The 19,756-nt window shown below is 40.7% G+C and overlaps 1 protein-coding gene across 1 annotated transcript; it reads left to right on the top strand.

Annotated features, from left to right (window-relative positions):
- Positions 1-2,736: 2,736 nt before the first annotated feature.
- znf292a (zinc finger protein 292a) lies at positions 2,737-18,836 on the top strand. Its single transcript, XM_088354648.1, has 8 exons — positions 2,737-3,021; positions 5,327-5,481; positions 9,882-9,960; positions 10,098-10,233; positions 10,311-10,513; positions 11,148-11,284; positions 11,468-11,609; positions 11,688-18,836. Exons 1-8 carry the CDS (start codon positions 2,872-2,874, stop codon positions 18,024-18,026), a joined length of 7,341 nt encoding a protein of 2,446 aa, XP_088210774.1. The 5' UTR covers positions 2,737-2,871; the 3' UTR covers positions 18,027-18,836.
- Positions 18,837-19,756: the final 920 nt, after the last annotated feature.

The following is a 19,756-nucleotide window of genomic DNA, read 5'->3' as shown; positions in this document are numbered from 1 at the left end:
AAAACACATAGCGCATTTTAAAAAGCGATTGCATAATAGGGGGAAAAAAAATTCTTGATAATGTTGGGGACAAGCCAGTTAGGTCCATGCCAAAGCTACGCCCTTGGTATGTCCCAACCCTATTAAAATTACTTCCATCCATCCATTATCTGCACCGCTTATCCTCAGTAGGGTCAGGGGGGTCCTGGGGCCCATCCCAGCTATCTACGGGCAGTAGGAAGGGGACACCCTGAACTGGTTGCCAGCCAGTCGCAGGGCACACAGAGACAGACAATTCAATCGCTCATTCACACCTAAGGACAATTTGGACCGGCCAATTAACCTGACATGTATGTTTTTGGAATGTGGGAGGAAACCCACGCAAGCACGGGGAGAACAGGCAAACTCCACACAGGAAGGTTAGATCTCACCACACGCGCTTAACACTGCGCCGCCGTGCTGCCCATTAAAATTACTTCTTATTTAAAAAAATATATATATTATTTCCGAACACAGACACAAATACTTATTTGTAAATTAATGAATATTCTATCATATGATAGCAGATGTTTTTAAATGTAAGACATCATAGTCGTGTATCTGGTCTATTAGCAACTCCAAGAACAAATACACAGGTTCAAGAGCGTTCTATAGTCGGGCCCTGGTGATGTGGAATGCTCTGGCCTCCGAAATAAGATCTGTTTGTCTATGAGGATCGCCATTTTTCAAATGACGTCAGATCGAAGTACTTGATGAAGTATCTTTCCTCCGACTTTGCACCAGGACCTCCCAACCTCAAGTGACATTTTAATATTTTCCTTGTCGGAGGTTGAAGAACTGCCTCTTACCACTTTTCTGGAATGCTGGATGAGACCTGATGTCCGCCATCATCTCAAACCTTCTGCATCGGTCAAGATGTTGGGGCAGGAAGCCATCAACTGGACATTCTGTTATTACCTATATTTAATGTTCATGATGATTGTGTATTGTCTGTGGATGCCCTTGTAACATCTATTGTAGCCTGGTAATGTCATGATTGCTAACTCTGGTCACGTGGAGCAATCATGTGGGCGCCTTCTGATTGGCTGACGCTTCGTTCTTTAGCGCGCTGCGCCCAGACTTCTTCGTCAGAGTATTACGATTGTAACTCTGTGTGACTCTCCTGATTGCCCGTTTCGTCTAGAACTCTGTTTACCTGTTTCTGCCTGCCTCCGACCTGACCTGCTTCAGTCCCACGCTACTATCTTCTCTCCAGCCCCGGTAAACTCGACCTGCTTGACTTCCGCCCTCCGATTGGCCACCCGATCCGAAGCCTTCTTTCCGGCTCCGCTGTTGACGGCTGACAGCCACCTCGTCTCCCGCAAGCCCTGATCGCTTCCCTAAATAAATAACTGAAACGAATGCTCTGGGGTTTCCTGGTCTGTTCTGGTCTCCTGACAGGTAATCCTGTAAAGGGGATTACCTCATGTGTGACCCCTTCTTAAGGTTTCTTCATTTTTCTCGTCCTTAGGTTTTTGAGTTTCTCCTTGCTCTCATGTAGGCTTCAGATCAGGGGGTGTTGTAACGGTGGACTATGCAGCCCTTTGGGACCTTTTTGGCTGTTATTGGCTTTACAGATAAACAGGACTTCCATCTATCTAATATCTGCACTGCTTATCCTCAGTAGGATTGCAGTAAATATGACTTCACTTCAATAAACATAAACAAAACTTTAATGGAGGATCACTGGACAATAGGTTCTGTGCTATCTATCTATCTATCTATCTATCTATCTATCTATCTATCTATCTATCTATCTATCTATCTATCTATCTATCTATCTATCTATCTATCTATCTATCTATCTATCTATCTATCTATCTATCTATCTATCTATCTATCTATCTATCTATCTATCTATCTATCTATCTATCTATCTATCTATCTATCTATCTATCTATCTATCTATCTATCTATCTATCTACCTTGGTCATATCCCTCAGGAGGGGTGACCGACAGCAAGACACACACATACAATAACAAAGAAAATAAAAGGGAAATAAAAAGCAAAAAAACACACAAAAAATTTTGGACCATGGCCAACCCAATTGCCCAAACAAGTTAGGCACCTCGGCACCCAAGTTGGTCATGCTTTCGTCCCTCCAGATGAAATGGGACACCTGAAAGCGTCCGTGTCACTCGGGTCAGGGTGACACAACACACTCTTTTGTTCAACAACAGGGCCCAACAGATTTCACTGGTTTACCCCTGCCGCATCATACGGGTGCCCAGCCCATCCTTAAGAACGCGTCCACAATCCCACTATCCTTTCACAACACCTCTCCACTCCTTTCTATCACCAACAAGAGCTCTAGCTTCCATTATATTTAGACCTCTTTCCTGCAGTGCACTCATAACACCATCCATCCACGTCAATCGCGGCCTTCCTCTTGGTCTCTTTCCATTGACTTCTGCTCTGTAGATCCTATTCAACATTCGCTCCTCATCCATCCTCTCCATGTGTCCAAACCAACCGAGTACTCTCTTATCAACACGCTTGCTCAGTTCCACGACTACTCCAGTTCTGTCTCTCACAAATTACGTTCTGTGCACCACCATTAAATTATTGCATCATGCTCTGTCGAGAGGTTCCCCACCCCAGCTCTCTTTGGTGGCTGCCGCTTTGTTTACATTCTAGTGCGAGTGTGTATGCAGGAGGAAAATATTCAAGATCCCCCTTTCACCTCACCCACACCCCACCGATTGATACAGATTCAGACCCACCCACCATCCTTACCCCCCCTCACCCCTTCCCTTCCTCTCCCTACCTCCCCCTACCCTACGTGCACGTGCGTGTGCCACTCCACCAGCGTAACATCTGTGCGTGCGTACGCGGTCGTGATTGTTGTGAAGATGGCGGAGGGGGAGACGGAGAGGGAATATGACACACGGGAACCCAACGACGATCTCCGTGGCCGCTTCAACGGCTTAACGGCGGCCCTGAAAGAAAGCACTAAGTCGCCGCTTGAAGCTTCTCTGATTTTCTGCCAGGAGTTTTGTCAGGTTAGCCCAGCTCTTCTCCCGTTCCCTGCGCGTCCCCCTCTTCCTGGCTGAGGATGCCCGACTACGTTGGCTACAACAATGTAGCTAAAGAAGCTAGCCGTATTGCTAGCTTGCTGCTACACTCAAACGGGGAGCGAATTTAAGGGGGGGGGGCTTTTCTGCATAGCTTTTTTTGCTTCTCCACTGTAAACATTTCGCCGTAATAACGCGTTAAAATATCAATTTTAGCAGTGGCAATCGCGCTCATGTGCGCCGACTACTCGCATTTTCCAGGCCGGATTGCTAGCAGGAGATCAATGCTAGCTGGTATGCAGGGTCCCTTTATACTGGGCAGTGGTCATGCTGTGGAAAAAAAGATAGCAACGTTAGCAAAAGCTAGAAAAGCGAACGAAGTTAGGGATGGAAAAAGCACAAAAACATTCATTACATTTGTAACAGATGTGTAATAAGCCGCCGCAAACACGGCATCTCGCTCACTGTCTACTGTCGTCTTTTGATCGCTCGGGGTAAATGGGTTACTTTTTTGTGAGGCAGGAAAAATCAATTATGTGTTGCAAAGGTGTTAGCTTAGGCCCTGTGCATTCATTATTAGCCAGCTAATCTCGTCATATGAAATGGTCATTAGATGAAGGTAGCCACGTTAGCAAGAGATGCAGCTGCTGCTGCGAGAAGTTTTTTGGAGCAAATGTGCGGTTGTGGTCAGTCGACTCCATTACCCCCTTTCGTTCTTTTATTTATTTGCCAGGGCCACATACACATCGCATAAGCGTGTGGTCGATCGTTGAGTTTTGCTCTAATCATTGCATAGTGAGAACCAAAGATGTGGCCACCATTGAGGATTTCCTGCAACTTACAATAAAGTTCTTTGTTTGAAATTGCGAGTGTAGCTCCGATTCTGAGTTACTTAGAGTTGTGTTTCTTTATAGTGAGAAAAAATGGAATTAAAGGGTTAGGGTCCTTATTATATACGATTTGCAAACGGTTGCTGATTTTGGTATGCTAAATAAATCCGTTGTCCGAAATTAGAGTTAATGCATACCTTTTACTTTTCATCTATAGTTTCAGAATTGCATTTATGACATCAACATGAGTCGTAGTAAATTGCAACTATAACAATGAATGTTTTTATTGTCTTAAGGCATATTTTTGTAATAACACTCTTATCACAAAACTAACTGTCCTTCTAGTGTACGTTTATTCTTTGACCCAATTTATCTGTGTCTTATTTCAAATAAATTGAAAGTATCTTCATTTTTGCAGATAAGTGCCTGATGGCAGTATAAAGTAAAAGCAACAAAATTGGCTGATTATTGAATAGCTTTTTAGAAAATAAGAATGTTTATAGGCATACAATGTACATTTGACTGTCATAGTTTTTCATAAAGTATAAGTTTGTCTTGTTGTTCACTTATGCTATACTAGGGGGAATCAAACTAAAATATTTGTTGAACAACATCAGAATAACATCTGGAATTTGTGTATCCGTACCTTTTTTGTTAATTTAATAGCTGTTCTATTGTTTTATCATTTATTAATTGCAAATTCTAAGGGTGTAAATTGATTTTGCAAAAATAATGTAACCTTCAAAGAACCTGTAATGTATTTAATGTAGTGCAAGCAATCTCAGTTACTACATTGTAACAACATTTCTTTTACAATGGGGGTAAAGCAAATAGAACATTTAAGGAAAAGGCAGTTGGAGTGTATTTTTGTTTCAGTTCTTTTTGAATCTAAAAAATATTGAAGTGTAATTATCTTAGAATTGTGTGGACAACATGAATGTTTTGTCCCACAACTGTAATTACTCTGTGGGATAGCAGTCGTCTCCCAAACCCAAGGCTGTTGTAAATTTGAGTTTCCGCCATTGTGATCCAGATGACTTTTTCTTCAGCAAAATACTATACCTCCTACTTTACTGATGCTGTGCTATCACCAGGTAGATTGAATGTCTGAATTATAAACCTTGAAGTGGGAAAAAGGTTAAAATCCAAGTGAAAAGGAGTACTACAACTTTATCATGGCGGAAACATTGATTAGGTGTGCTGTCGCTGAGCCTGCTATTCATCATTGATCTTTTTTTTTTAGAATAATGTTCACAGAACAAAGCGTAATGTGATCTATCTTTAACTATGTTAAGACAAATGTTGATAGTGTTTTAATAGTGCATCTTAATCTTGTTATACAGTAATATTAATGAGGAGTAACACGAGAGATCAATATAACTTTAAAGCATTTTGTATTCCGCTGGGAATGGCTACCTCGTATCAGACAATACTGACTGTCTTGTGTTTTGTTCCTCGGTCAGGCCCTGGTGGATTATGCCGGTCGTTGGAAAACCGATGAGGATCCACTGCCTTTGCTGGAAGTTTACACAGTGGCCATCCTCAGCTTCGCCAACGCCACCTCCTGTCTCTCCTCCGAATGTGAAAATGTGCCACTCCTACTTGAAAAGTTGACATTGTACGTATGAGCTTGGTATTTTCTGTTTAAAATAATTTTGTCTTTTTTTCATTTATCACAAATGACATTGCTTAATGAGCACAACAAATTAACTTAATGTTGCAAAGTTAATTTCTGGATTTGAAGAAAGGTACATTCAATTAAAATGTACTTAACCATCTACTTGGTTTAGTCTCTGGCAATACCATTTTTATGTATACAGACCTCCCAAAAATGTGTTTAACTGGACAATCTGGGAATATTCAATACAAGCCCTGTAATTAATGAAGACAGAGCCTTTACAACTTGCGATTACGTTTTAATTGTTACATACTGAGTCATATAATACACACATTACTGGCTTGTGTTCAATATTTTGACACGTTCCTGTGGTTAAATAACAAACAGTGTCATGAAACGGGTCGGGAAGCAGGAAGTTGGAACTCATTTGCGTAGACGCTCTGTCACTTTAATTGAGAAAGAAAAGTTGTCCAACACACAAACGGACCAAAAACAAAACAAAGCAGGCTCAAATGCAGGCAAAACTACAGACTAGGCATTTAACGGGATTAAACAGAATTTGCAGGAATCTCTCAGAATGTTACACCGAAGTGCAAATAAGTCCAACAAGCAAAACAAGAATAAACAGGTATCAAACAGACATGAACAGGTTTTCAACAAGGGTAAACAATAATCTGGCAAAGGTCAGTTCCAAAAGGCGCGTTTAAGTACCCATAGGAGTAATCAGGAAAATGCAGGTCAGCAGGTGTCAAGGGATGGGGCCAGTTGGGCGCCATGACAACCGTGCAGGACATGACACATAGTAGAAACACTAAAGAATTAGAAAAATAGAAAGAAAAAATGGCCATCTGGTGTGTTATTCAACTGGTTTTATATGCTGGAAAAAACCCGGGAAAGTTTGGGGTGATTGTTGGTAAATTAAAATCCTCATGGAAATGTCGGCAGGGGAAGTGAAATTATATGCAAAGTCGCTTTGAGTTTACACACTTGCTCTTAGACTCAGCAAATCATCACAAGCGGGAACATACTCACACCTGCCACCACCATAGCTTGGATTTTGCAAGTTTTTCAGACCGAAATTATGTAGTCATGCACCAAGAGTTGAAGTTCTGATACACATAACGAGAAAAACATCATATCGACCTGTTTACGGCCATACCACGCTGATAACGCCCGATCTCGGGAAGCTAAGCAGTGTCTGGTTAGTGCTAAAATGGGAGACCACCTGGGAATACCAGCTTATGTAAATTGGTCCTTTTGCGCACGATGTGCTGCGACAGCACTAACTGTAACGCCCCTACTCCTGGTACAGTCGGTGAAAAAGGATTTCCTTAAGGGGACCACATAAATTAAATAGAATAAAATATCACTCAATCATTTGTTTTGTTTTTTTTGTCCCACAGGGGTCGTCTTAAACATTGAATTCTGTCTGTTGCCCCTTTTCCACACCAAATACCTTTGTGTTTTTTCAAACTAAATCTATCTACAATACCATACGTTATTCCTGGCAGCTTCATCTGTTCAAACCATGGAAGTTGGCTAGGTATTTTTTTCCCGTGTAACATTTATCCTTGGCTGTCATTGATGAATTCCATAGCCAGTTCTTTGCATTATTTTGACTTGTTAAAGAAATCATCAACATCTTAATTTCCGTCACCTCGAGGTCTGTTCTGTTGTTTCTTCAGTTAACTGGACTCTTGACTATAAGTATTTATAGTCCATGCCGTCACCCTCGCTATCTCCTCTTTTAGACGTTCTGTTCTAAACTTTTTCATGCATGTACGTTTAATCTGCAATTCATCTTTCCTGCAACCTCTACCTTCTTAGATTTTCTTTTCCTGTAGATCGCAACGTCTGGCGTATGTCATGTTCTCCGAAATTCCATTCTAAACTCATCTGTCATCCAAACTCACCTCTGGCTCTCTACACGACATGTCACCTATGTCATGGTTCATTGTGATTTTCTTGGAAATCATAACTGCCATGAGAAATTACTGATATGATCAGTTTCTTTCAATACATGATGTATTCTTCCAAATTCATTTTCGAATTAAGCATAATTCATAAATATAAATCACTCAGTGCCCTTTTAAAAGACATATGTTTTAGTGGGTGACTTAGCCTATTTTAAACCTACATCTAATAATCACAACCTGTTAATAACATAATAATAACATATCAACAATACGATAAGTTGTTATATTAGAAATGCATATCAAACTGGTAGCACTCTGCGCTCATCATGAGCAAAAACGTACTTGTCACCCTCAAAAGTTTGGTGACCACTTGTCTGCTCCCCCTTTATACAGTTCATGTCCTGCACTAAATAAATGTCTTCTCCAGTCCAGACCTCCTCGTGTATTATTACAGTTACCCTCTGGGTAGCTTTTCATTTGCTTTCTTCTCCTTAGCAGATACTCATGCCATAACTACCGAAATGCTGATCACAAAGGATTATTTCTGTCCCCTGGCTTTGCCAAATGTTATTCTTGCCATCAATGTATGGACTAATGCTCTCCACTACAAACAATTTTAATTTCTTCTGTACAATTTTGTTCTGTGCCTGTCCCTAGTATTACCTTCTCCCCAAGTGTCTTTTTAGAAATGTTTGAAAGCCTGTGATTTTCTGACGTCTTAGAAACAAAGTGTTTACTACAGGCACTTATATCATTCATGCAAAAGTCCAACACTTGAGATAGAACCGGCTGATGGTCGGCATCAATATTGAACTTGTTGGCGCATATCGGGATTGGTCTTGTTTATCTGACAGCCAAAAAGCAACCACTCAAATCTTCTTTCATTTTTCCCCAGTACTTAGCAGTGATTTAATATGGTTCTTTTGGGCATTTTTTAGAATAAGGGTGTATTCCGTTTAGATCTAAAAGAAAGGAAACAACATGTCACTTTGAAACATTGAGGTTTAATAAACATATGCCCCTTTTTGACATTTAAGTTAGATTTTTTTTTACGTGACTGTCAATATCTGATTTCATCCTCTATTATAAGTAACAATTTGTATTGTATATTAAGTCTGTATATCACTATTCATCTATGTGTGCCCCTCCTTAGGTTTAGTGTATACCGACTCTACTCTGTACGTCTTCATCATGTTTATTTCGCCAACATGTCCAAACAATGCTTAAATGTAGTGTAGTCTGTTTTGTTGTCTAAGATACTCAAAACTTACAATATTTCTACTTAAGGTCCTACATGTGAGAAAAAACACAACCCCAATATAGACATTGAACATAAACACCCCTGTATTTCAAGTTGAAGCCTCACCACTAAATCTGACCTTGGCCATTGTAACAACAAGGTCTCTCCCAAAAGTACCAATTTTTCGATTCCCTTTACATACTTTGTTTTGTGAAATTTTTTTCAGTGAAATTTTTCAACTGATTTATTATTGCACTACTATCTGCTTTAAGTGTATAAAATGTGCAACGGTAATACATGTATTGGTAGCTCTTACTGTAGTTTTAAATCCATCCGCCTTATAGTACAGCGCGCCTTACATACGAAAAATACATAACAATAGACTATGTTTCGGAAGTGCGCCCTGGAGTGCGTAAAGTATGCTAGTTAAACAGTTTTAATTTTGCATCTATGCTTTTAGCCTTACCGAGAGAACAGGTAGACATAGGTCTAGATACCCAAAAACTATAAAGCCTAAGGAACGCAGCCGAAAGTCGTGAAACGATTCCCCGCAAACATCGTCTGGTTTTATTCACAAGATTCCAGTGAATCCAACCGTGTATAATATTAATTCCAAAACATACAATAATGCCGAGAGGTAAAGCGATCCTAAATTCTTTACGATCATTGTTGTAATTGGACTGTTTTGGCTTCAAAACTCCCCTTTAAAATGAACAGACTCGTCAGACGACTTAGGGTATGGCCATTATTCTATGACCTTTTGATTGACACCACTCTTGGCCAATTGCGAGTTATTTTTCACGGTCCTTATCCTGTGATAACCTATTGGGGCCTTTATTGGGAAAAAAAAAACCGACATGACCAATTCAGCTTCAAATATCTTAAACCAATAGTGACTGATTCGAATGTGGATGGACACATAGGTTATCTAATGATCTTCCCAACGTAATTTTACTCAATTTTACGATCTGGATTGAAATTAGAAAATAATCTCGTGTGAATGCGACCCGTAATCCATTTTTACGCGTGGAATGTACTGCCAGCAAAAACTGGGGGGAAAAAACTGTCAATGGCAGGTAAACCTGTCTCCAGAACAGTGTGTAATGTCAATGCACACACACTACCTGACAGATTCAGGTTTCTACACTATATTTCCTGTTTATCGTGAATGATTTGTTTTTTTTACCCTTACAACTGTTGTTTGACGTGAGGATTTAACAAGTTCCGAATGTTTGTTTTTCTAGGAGCTGTGCGGAGCTGGTGCTCTTACTGCCCCAACACATCTCTGGTGCCTTATGGGAGGAGTTTAAGTCCTCCATGAAGGTCAGTATGCCTTCAGCCATCAGTAGGCTTCTTGGATGATTTTCTTTGTACCAATGAGTTAATCTTTTTCTTATATGTGTGAGCAGATCAGAAATATCTTGGTCACGGATTCCATATCTATTTGTTCTCTGTTACAGTTGGCACACAGCCTTTTGCAAGAAAGTGGTAGTGAACAGCTTCGCCCGCTTTTTGCTCTGGCACAGCAAGATGGCATCTGGTCCAACACAACTCTCAGCAGCATCTTGTCCAACACCACCCCTCCAACTGAGCAAGGTTCTTGTCCACACGCTCACATTGTTTATATATATTACATATATACATATTCATCTTCTATCTCCTTTGCTGTTTAGTTCATGAGTATCTGGAGTTAGAAGGATCCACTCTTCTCAGCATGCGCATAAAGCACCTTATCAAAGTGGACAGTGTTGATAAAGCTGCCGCCCTTGCAAAGATGTGCTCAGAGTATCCGGGATATGAAGGAAAAGGGAACTTCAAACAAACCTACTTGCTCTGTATATGCATGACCAAAAGTCAGGAGCAGCTCATGGAAGAGGTAAGAAAAAGCTTATCTAGAATCTTGTGTTGTTTATTCAGGGATGAAAGTCATACTGTATCTTGTCATTTGGATTAGTAAATACGCTCATAAGCATGAGGCAAACTTTATAGTTGTTTATTATTTTTTTTTACGATTTTGGAGAGTTAAATGTATAGTCGCCAGTTAATTTAGATTTGGTAAACACTTTTAGCACTTCTTCATGTACTGTAAATAACTTTACAGTCATTTTTATTTGGTAGACACTTTTAGCACTCGTCTGTAGTGTTTAAAAGTTTTCCCTTAATTTTTCCTTTTTTAACCAAATTAGTATTCCATATCTTCTAAACTCATAAACAGTACATTATCACATGCCTCTATTGGACACTTGTTTATTGTTGTATTAAATACTGATTTCTTTGCACTCTTTTCAAATATATGGATTGAACCAAGTGTCAGTTTTTGTAAGGTTGACTTTATTCCAAATTTTTGATAACCATTATTACTGACAAATGTTTCATTTTCACACATTATTCTTTTTAAGTTTGTCAATTCAATGAAAAAAGTATATTAAGGATTGAATTTTTTTAGTGCAGAGCTTTGCATTACTGTTTTTGTTTCCCCTCTGAAATTGTTGTTCATTTGGCATCTGTAGATATCATCAATAGACTGCAAAGATGCTCTAGAAATGATCTGTAACTTGGAATCTGAAGGAGATGAGAAAGGAGCACAGTGCTTATGTTCTGCATTTCTCAAGCGACAACTTCTTCAAGGAGATGTTTATTGTGCCTGGTAAGTGTAGATGTTTGTTTGGTACATTTTCTGAGCTGACCATTCTACAAGTAACTTAAATATTCCTTACACACTGTCAGGAAAAGATTCAGCAATTGTATATATGTAGTTTTATAATTTTTTCAGTTTCTCTTATTTTTACCTTTATGATTAGATTGTCTTATTTTTGTGATTGTCTGGCAGGGAACTTACATTGTTCTGGAGTAAGTTATTCATGCGTTTGGAGTCTTCGGCAGACTCCTTCCTTAGCCACAGCAAAGAGATGGCTCTTCTTTGCAGAAGTGTCTGTCATAAATTATTTCTAATCAAAGTCATCCAGAACGAGGTGAGAGAATGACAATGATAACTTGTATTTCTCGTAAGTATGAAAAAAATTGAATCTTCTGTTCTTTGTTGTGTTCAGGTTGGAGAAGTGGGGCTTCCAGTTTGTGTTGAAATGTGCATTCAAGCTCTGAAAATGACGTCAAGTGACGATATTGATAGCAAATCCACGATCTGCAAGACTATTTCGTGCATCTTGCCAACTGACTTGGAAGTGAAGCGTGCATGCCAGCTGACAGAATTCCTTATCCAACCTACTGTTGACTCATACTATGCTGTGGAGTCACTGTACAATGAGCCGGATCAAAAGCCCGAGGAAGACGGGAATGTACCGGTGCCCAATTCCTTACGGTGTGAGTTACTGTTGGCCTTGAAGACACAGTGGCCTTTTGATCCAGAGTTCTGGGACTGGAAAACATTGAAATGTAATTGCTTGGCGCTGATGGGTGAGGAAGCAGCTATCGTGTCCTCTATTGATACGCTCAACGACACAGACGAACCTGAGGTGGAAAGTACACAAGGTAAACTCTCAGAATACAGAGACTTGGAAGACTACATGTTAACCACTACCAATGAACTCAATGAAATCCCAGACGAAAAAGAAAAAAACAGAGAAGCAAAGAAACTCCGGGAGCAAGGATTTGTATCGGCCCGTTTTCGAAACTGGCGAGCCTACATGCAGTATTGTGTTCTGTGTGACAAAGAGTTTTTGGGTCACAGAATAGTTCGGCACGCTCAGAAGCATTTTAAAGATGGAGTGTATCTATGTCCTATTTGTACAGACAGTTTTGAAAGTAAAGAAGCTTTAGAGCCGCATGTTGCTTCACATGTGAAGCAGTCTTGTAAAGAGAGGCTCTCTGCAATGAAAACTGTAAGTAAGGGGTTCAAACTACCGCAGTCTCCCAAAAGTCCAACAACAAATATGAAATATGGTCCTTTGATGATCGATACTCCTGTAAACAATGACCAGCAAACCAATATCCAATCAAGACAGGTAGCACAAATGACACCTGTTTCACAAATAAGTCAGGATTGCTTCTGTCCTGTTACAAATTGCTCAAAAGCGTTCAAGTTTTTCCGCAACCTCATGGCTCATGTCAGATCGCACAAAGACAACGAGGAGGCTACGAGATTTTTGGAGTTACAGAAACAAAAAGTGGTGTGCCATTACTGCCGGCGGCAATTTGTTAATGTCCAACATCTCAATGATCATTTGCAGATGCATTGTGGCAGCAGACCATACATTTGCATACAACTAGGTTGCAAGGCAAACTTCATTTCCAATTCAGAACTGCTCATGCATAGGAAAACACACACAGAATTTAAGGCTCAGTGTATGTTTCCCAACTGTGGGCAGGTTTTTAGCGAAGCCTATCTTTTGTACGATCACGAGGCTCAGCACTACCTTAACTACACTTGCTCGACAAATGACTGCGGTAAAATATTCTACTCCCATGGTCAATTCTTATCCCACCAACAGATTCACACTACCAACACTGCAGGCAACAATGTCGTAGCAATACAAGAAAGCGCTCCTGTCATTCGACAAGTTGAATCGCCTCAGGAGAATATGTCGTTACAGACAAACATGCAACCTGCTGTTTTTTGCCTTGACGCAAGTAATTCAGATGCATTTGTGAAAGAAGCCTCAAATGCCAACACATCACCATGCAGTTCCCCCGAGTTAGTAAAAGGGCTAATTCCTATTAGAGTGAAACATTCAATTGAAAACATGTTGAATTGTGTGGCAAATTTGGAACAAAAAGATCCAGACAAATGCTACGCTCCACTTACAAACCCCAGCTCAGAACCAGCTGATTTGAAAGCAGCGCTAGAGGCTCAGTATGCACATCAGGCAATAGCAGTGGAGGCAAAGATTCACCCTAACCCTGTCTCCACAGTCACCAACGTGATGGAAAATGAACCAGGAGAGCAAAATAACATACAAGCAGATGACTTTCAAAAGGCAATGCCGCAAATGATTTCTCCTAACCAAATCAAGACGGAAATCCCTTCATCCTTGCAGGGATATCCCCCAGGTATTCCTGTTCTCTCCAGTAGCGAAGAAGAGCTGCATAATTGCCCTCATAATGAGTGTTCAAGAGGTTACAGTACAAACAAAAGTTTGTCAAGACACGTAAAAAAACAACATCCAGAAATTTTTGAGGATTGGAAGTTGGCCAAGAAATATAACAAAGTTGCCAGAATTACTGCGAGAAAGCCACCAGCTGGAGTAGCTCCGCACAAGGAGTATCCCAATGATGACAAGTCTGCAAATAAACCTGGACCTCTATGCAACAAACCTGACATAGAGCAAGTGGATTACCAGGCAGGATATTCAACCTCACCTTCGCAGGGTTATCCTGGCTCAATGGACCCTGTCCCCATCACTCCAATGGTGAACCCCACACTGTACCCATCCTGGGAGAGTTCCAACAATACTGTGGAAATGAGTCAGCCCGATGTGTCCCAGTCATGGTCTTCACCTCAACCGAACAGCTGCTACCCTGATTCTTTTAACGTGAACGAGTACCCGTCACGCAGCTATCCCCAGTGGGAATCTGAGTCTTATCCCACCACAACTTCACTCCCTGCCGACCGAGAGCACTCAATGTCAGCTTTACATGGAGCCACTGGGTCTCACATGACTTCAGATTCAAGTTTGATGTCCCAATACTTATCGAGTTCCTTGATGCTTGACAATGGAGGGCAAATACACAATGGCGTGAATCAGTATGGGCTAATTCCTTCTGATGGCAGATCCGTTTCTGTGGATGCAAAGAAAACCAGCACAAACCTGGCGGGACTCTCTGATAATGGAGACAGCATGTCAACCATCCACAGTTTACCCGAGGGAAGTTACCACACTCCGTATGCTCAGAGCGATAATTCAGCAACTCGGAGTTCACCAGTTGACATTCCTCTCAAATGTGTGAGCCCGGAGACACAAGAGACATCAAAATTGCTATCGAAATTAATTAAAACAGAAAGCATTGCTGCTCCTGGGTATGAACATATGGACAATGCTGTGGATGGCATGCTTAGCCCACACAATATAACCCAGACCGACTTTACTTTTGAAGGCGACTGTACGAACACGGAATGTGAACCTCAAGCTACTGATGATAAAGATGAGTCTGTGGGCCAAAAAGGAAAACGTAAGCTGAACAAGCGAACCAAATGGCCAGCTATTATTAAAGATGGCAAGGTCATTTGTAGAAGGTGCTTTAGAGAGTTCACAAGCACAAAATCCCTCGGAGGTCATCTGTCCAAACGCTCACAGTGCAGGCCGTTAGATGAAATTGACCTGACAGCAGATCTTCCTACTTCCTTTCTTGATTTTCTCAATGACCCTCATGTCCCGGAAGCTAATGGCAACGTTTTTAACTTGTCAAATGGTGATTTACCACCAGAATCAAGTAGCTTGACCCATTTTAACTCTTCTTTGGCTTTAAAACAAGAACCCCAGAATGCTGTTATAACAGATTTTTCAAACAGCTCTACTGCTACCCATCGCAGTCAGCAAGAAAAACAACCCGGGTTGTCTTACACCTCCACTGCTCCACCCCGGCAAGAGGATCACTTGATGGAAATTTCCAATGCCTTCCAGAGGTTGGATCTGATTGAAGCTGCCCAAGAGAAGAGGCGGGTTAATTTGTCCTTTGACAAAAATCTCACCCGTTGCAATACAATGTCTCAACTTAAAAAAAGCAGACCTGCAACAAGCAGAAAAGACGTAAAAGTTGTATGTAAAACGTCTAAAGCTTTTAAATGTGTCAAAGAAGATTGTGAGTACTCATTCATGACAAAAGAGGCATTATTTAGACATTTAAGTAGACTACACAATTACACTGAAGGCATGCTTGAAGAATTGAAACGAAATCCATCCAGACTCTCTCCATACACTTGCCAAATATGTTCCAAAACCTTTACAAGAACAACAGGCTTGAGAATTCACTATGAAAAGGTTCATCGATTGTCGAAGGCAGAAGTTCTTAAGTACAAGATAAGTGCCCGAAGTAGACAGTCAGTTGCCCAACCGAACGGCTTGGTTATGAGTGAGCCTGCTGCTGACACAAACGGCGTTTTAAAATCCACAGCTTGCTTTCCTTTTATTAAACAAGAGCCCCTTGACATTGAAATTGAAGCTCGGGCTGAAAGCACAAACAATCCAGACACTCTTATCATCGCTTCACCAGAAAAAACGGGAAATCACGTCTTCCCACATGCAATGTCAACTGTCACCTGTTTGCCCCCGGCTGAAGGCTGTTTAAATCACATGCCTCTCGCCGAGAGCATGCAGACTGATCCTGCAACGTCCCAGGAGCAGCTGACGGTAGAGCTTACGTTGCCAGACAGCCAACAAAAACTGGGTTTAACAGAAAAAAGTAGTGTCGTGAAACCAAAAGATCACCCCACTGTCAGCAAAATGAGGGAACAGATGTTCAGTCATCCTCCTGGTTCTACTTCATCCTCGCCTGAAAAACCAAGCAGCTCAAAAAATACACTCTCACCAGACGAAGGCCAAAAGAAGCTCCAAAAAAGAATGGGGCTTAAAATGTGTGACCCTGACAACGCATTCAATCCGTATAGACCGTATCGCTGTGTTCATGAAGGATGTTCTGCTGCTTTTACCATTCAGCACAATTTGATCCTTCATTACCGGGCCATACATCAAGCAGCGCTGCCCCCCAGCAAAGTGGAAAACAGCCCTGAGATGGTTAGCGTTTCAAACGGCCAAGAGAGCTATGACATGGCAGGCAATGGCCACGAAATCAGGTGTCAAGTAAAGAATTGCTCTCGGGTGTTCATGGGAATCACAAGGCTTGTGCAACATTACCTGTTGCTTCACAAATTCACCCGCGAGAAGGCCATCGCGGTGATGGCCAGCATGGCTGTTGAAAATTTTGACTGCGATCGGCCCGAGTGTGGGCTCCCCTTCAGCTCAGTGGACAAGTACATTGATCACGTAAAGAACTTCCACAGAGAATTGGCAATGTCCGAGAGCTGCTCTGGTGACAGCACGTTTAAGTGCGAGTACGAGGGATGCGAACGATTTTACTCCACAAAGTCCAATCTTCTCCGCCACTTGATTAAAAAGCATGATTATGTTTATGAACCCAGGTCATCTGATGGAAGAAGGAATCGATCATTAAACCTCTTTGCGGGGATGAACAATGGCAAAGAAAATGTTGAAAACAAATTGAAAATGAAGAAGAAGGGTGTCAAGAAAAAAGATGGGAAAACCATTGAACATTGGACCAATTTTGGGAAGCCTACGCTTAAAACGCTTGAAGAAGCATCAGCCATGTGCACGAAAATGTGGCCATTGCAGTACCCATGCATGCTAATAGGCTGTGATATAATTGAGGAAGCAGAAAGGGGTATTTTCAAGCATTATGCGACCCATGGCCTCACAGAGAGATACATTGAAGACCAAAGGAGTCAGTTCATTTTCTGCAAAAAGTGCTCACGATCCAGATACAAAGTTGATGGTGGGTCGTGCACGTCGTCTGAGGAGACTGAACAAGAAGAGGTTGGGAAATTGTCTAAGGACCATGTAGACCATCCTGTCGAGCAGATAGTAATAGTTCAGGAAGACAGCAAGATTTCTAATGAGGACAGCAAGCTTTCTAAGGAGGAAAGCAAGTTTTCTAATGAGGACAGAAAGCTTTCTAATGACAGCAAGCTTTCTAAGGAGGACAGAAAGCTTTCTACTGACAGCAAGCTTTCTAAGGAGGACAGAAAGCTTTCAAGTGAGGTAGGCAAGTTTTCCAGTGAGGAAAGCAAGGTTTTTAGTGAGGAAAGCAAGGTTTCTAGTGAGGACAGAAATATTTCCAATGAGGACAGCAAGGTTTCCACTGAGGAAAGCGCAGAGTCCCGAGCATCAACCGTGACAAGACCCTTTGTCAAAAGAGGGCGTCCCAGAAAACCAATCAATCCAACACCAGCTTGCCCTAAGAGGATTCGAACCCTTCGCAATCGCATGACTGTTAGCAACTCAACAGAGAACTCAAATCAAGTCACCCCTGTAGCCCCGCAGCAGAAAGAGAAGGGTAACTGCGTGCCACGTACTTTCAAACCTTTGGGACTGGAAGACTCATTCCTCAAGTTCTTGGAAGCCTCTGATTCCAGCCCACCTTTCAAACGCAAACGGAACGATAAGCCCAGTGCCGAGGTGCCGTCAGAAAGACGACAGACTCGCAAACAGAGGACTGCTTTAAGATCGAAAACCAGCGGTCGCTTGCGAGGTTACGGGAAACTCGTAAACTTTAGAAATCCACATAAACTCAAATCAGTCAGTAATGTGAAGATAGTCATTGATAAATCGTTTTCAAATGGTGCTGATAGTATGCTCAAGCAGATACAAGACATGAAGCCCTTGGTCCTGATAAAAAAGTGTCTTTCCAGTGGATCATAGCCCCATGTTTTATTTCCAAACCCCGTCTCACTCAGGATTTGAGAAGTATGCTGCAGTATGGTTTGACAATGCATCAAATTTCCAACTGTTCACAGTAATGGTCACAGTTAATTATGAAATGGCCTATTTTATACACAATGAAATGACATGTCTTGGATGATTTTAATTATGTATGTTAGTCCTAATAACCAGGTAATCCATAGGGCATAGATTTTAGATTCATGTTTGTATTTATGCTTAGTACTGAACATGTTTTTTTGCTAAATGGATACTTTAAAAGAAAAAAAAATGTTTTTATATATCCCTATGGGATTTACTGTTTTGTTTGTATTTATTTCATCCTTTTTCAACACTAGTAGACCTATCTGTAATATTTACATGTCTTCCACAAAGTGTTCAATAAAATCTTACCGTTCTTTTTGTAAAATGATGTCTGTGTATTTCGAGATACTGCTCTTTCCTGTATATTGAGTAAAAAGTATCTTGACGTTAAAATGTCATTTTAAAGACACTCAAGGGCTAGATTTTAATCTTTTAAAAATAATCAACATTCAGCAAGAATAGTTTTGTACTCAGGACACTTTAACATAAGAAATACAGTATTCAACCTACAAGTATACTGAATTCATGATTTGTTTGTAAATTGTTTAACAAATAGACTGTCTTGGATCATCCAACATTATCTGGTACTCTGTTTTTCAATTCATATCAACAAGCCCTAATGTTGAATATCTAACTGAAATCACATAAGCAAATGAAATTCCTCAATGCAAACCTTTTCTGTAGACCTCAAATAAAATCTTAACGGTATGTACACGTTGGGAAAGCCCTTTCATGTTTGTTATTCGGTACGTTTTCCTGCAGGCGATAATCCGAACGGAAACACAATATTGCCGGTATTCCGATTATGTAAGGCCATGTAAACGTGCACAATAATCCGATACATGTTTTAGTCCGACTGCGAGATTGGTTTTCCTATTGCAATTGTTGTGTTTTTTATTTTATTTTTCTCATTACTTGTGCCTGTATTGTGCCTGTATACCCTTTCGTGGACTCCGATTGATTGTGCACATGCATAGTTTCCTTCTTTCGAAAACTTGCAACTGTGGTTTACTCAACTAAAAGCCTTATATGTATACTTTTGGGATATTTACTTTTTAGCTTCCACACCCACGGGGAAAATGCCACAGGGCTACATAGTGGATGCCACAGTTGTGTACATCCATTAATAGTGTAAATCTATGCTTTTGCGTAGCCATGTTCGAGTTAATCTTGTAAACAGGAGACAATGAAGCTGAATTTTGGAATGCAGGGGGAAAACGCATGGTACTTCTATTTGGTGAGTGATATTAATAAAATACTTCTATATTTAATTCAAATATTTAAATACACGGTCTATTTGCGTCATGACGTCACTCGTTTCGTTCTTCCATTCCCCATATGCATATAAATTGTGTTATTTGAATGCTTCTTGGAAAGTAAACGATTGATTTGGATTGCTCCAGAAATCCAGTATTGTTTTTTAAAATCAGATTATTGTGTACATGTAGACGTTGTCTTTGTTGTCTGGCTTCAATTGACGTTCCTTGTTGGCTGCCATTAAAAGTGCATTCTGTTCAATTGGTAGGCTTAATGAGAAAACGCACTGAAAAGCTCATTCAATTTGGAAAACATTTTTTAAAATTGAACTTGGGGTATCAATAGTTAAAGTGTTCATATTTGGGTAATAC

This window comes from Urocampus carinirostris, chromosome 15 (assembly GCF_059441175.1).
Source record: "Urocampus carinirostris isolate Australia breed hairy pipefish chromosome 15, RoL_Ucar_1.0, whole genome shotgun sequence".
Classification (NCBI taxonomy): Eukaryota; Metazoa; Chordata; class Actinopteri; order Syngnathiformes; family Syngnathidae; genus Urocampus; species Urocampus carinirostris.
Note: the sequence above shows the minus strand (reverse complement) of the source record. Positions and strands in the feature narration are given on the sequence as shown.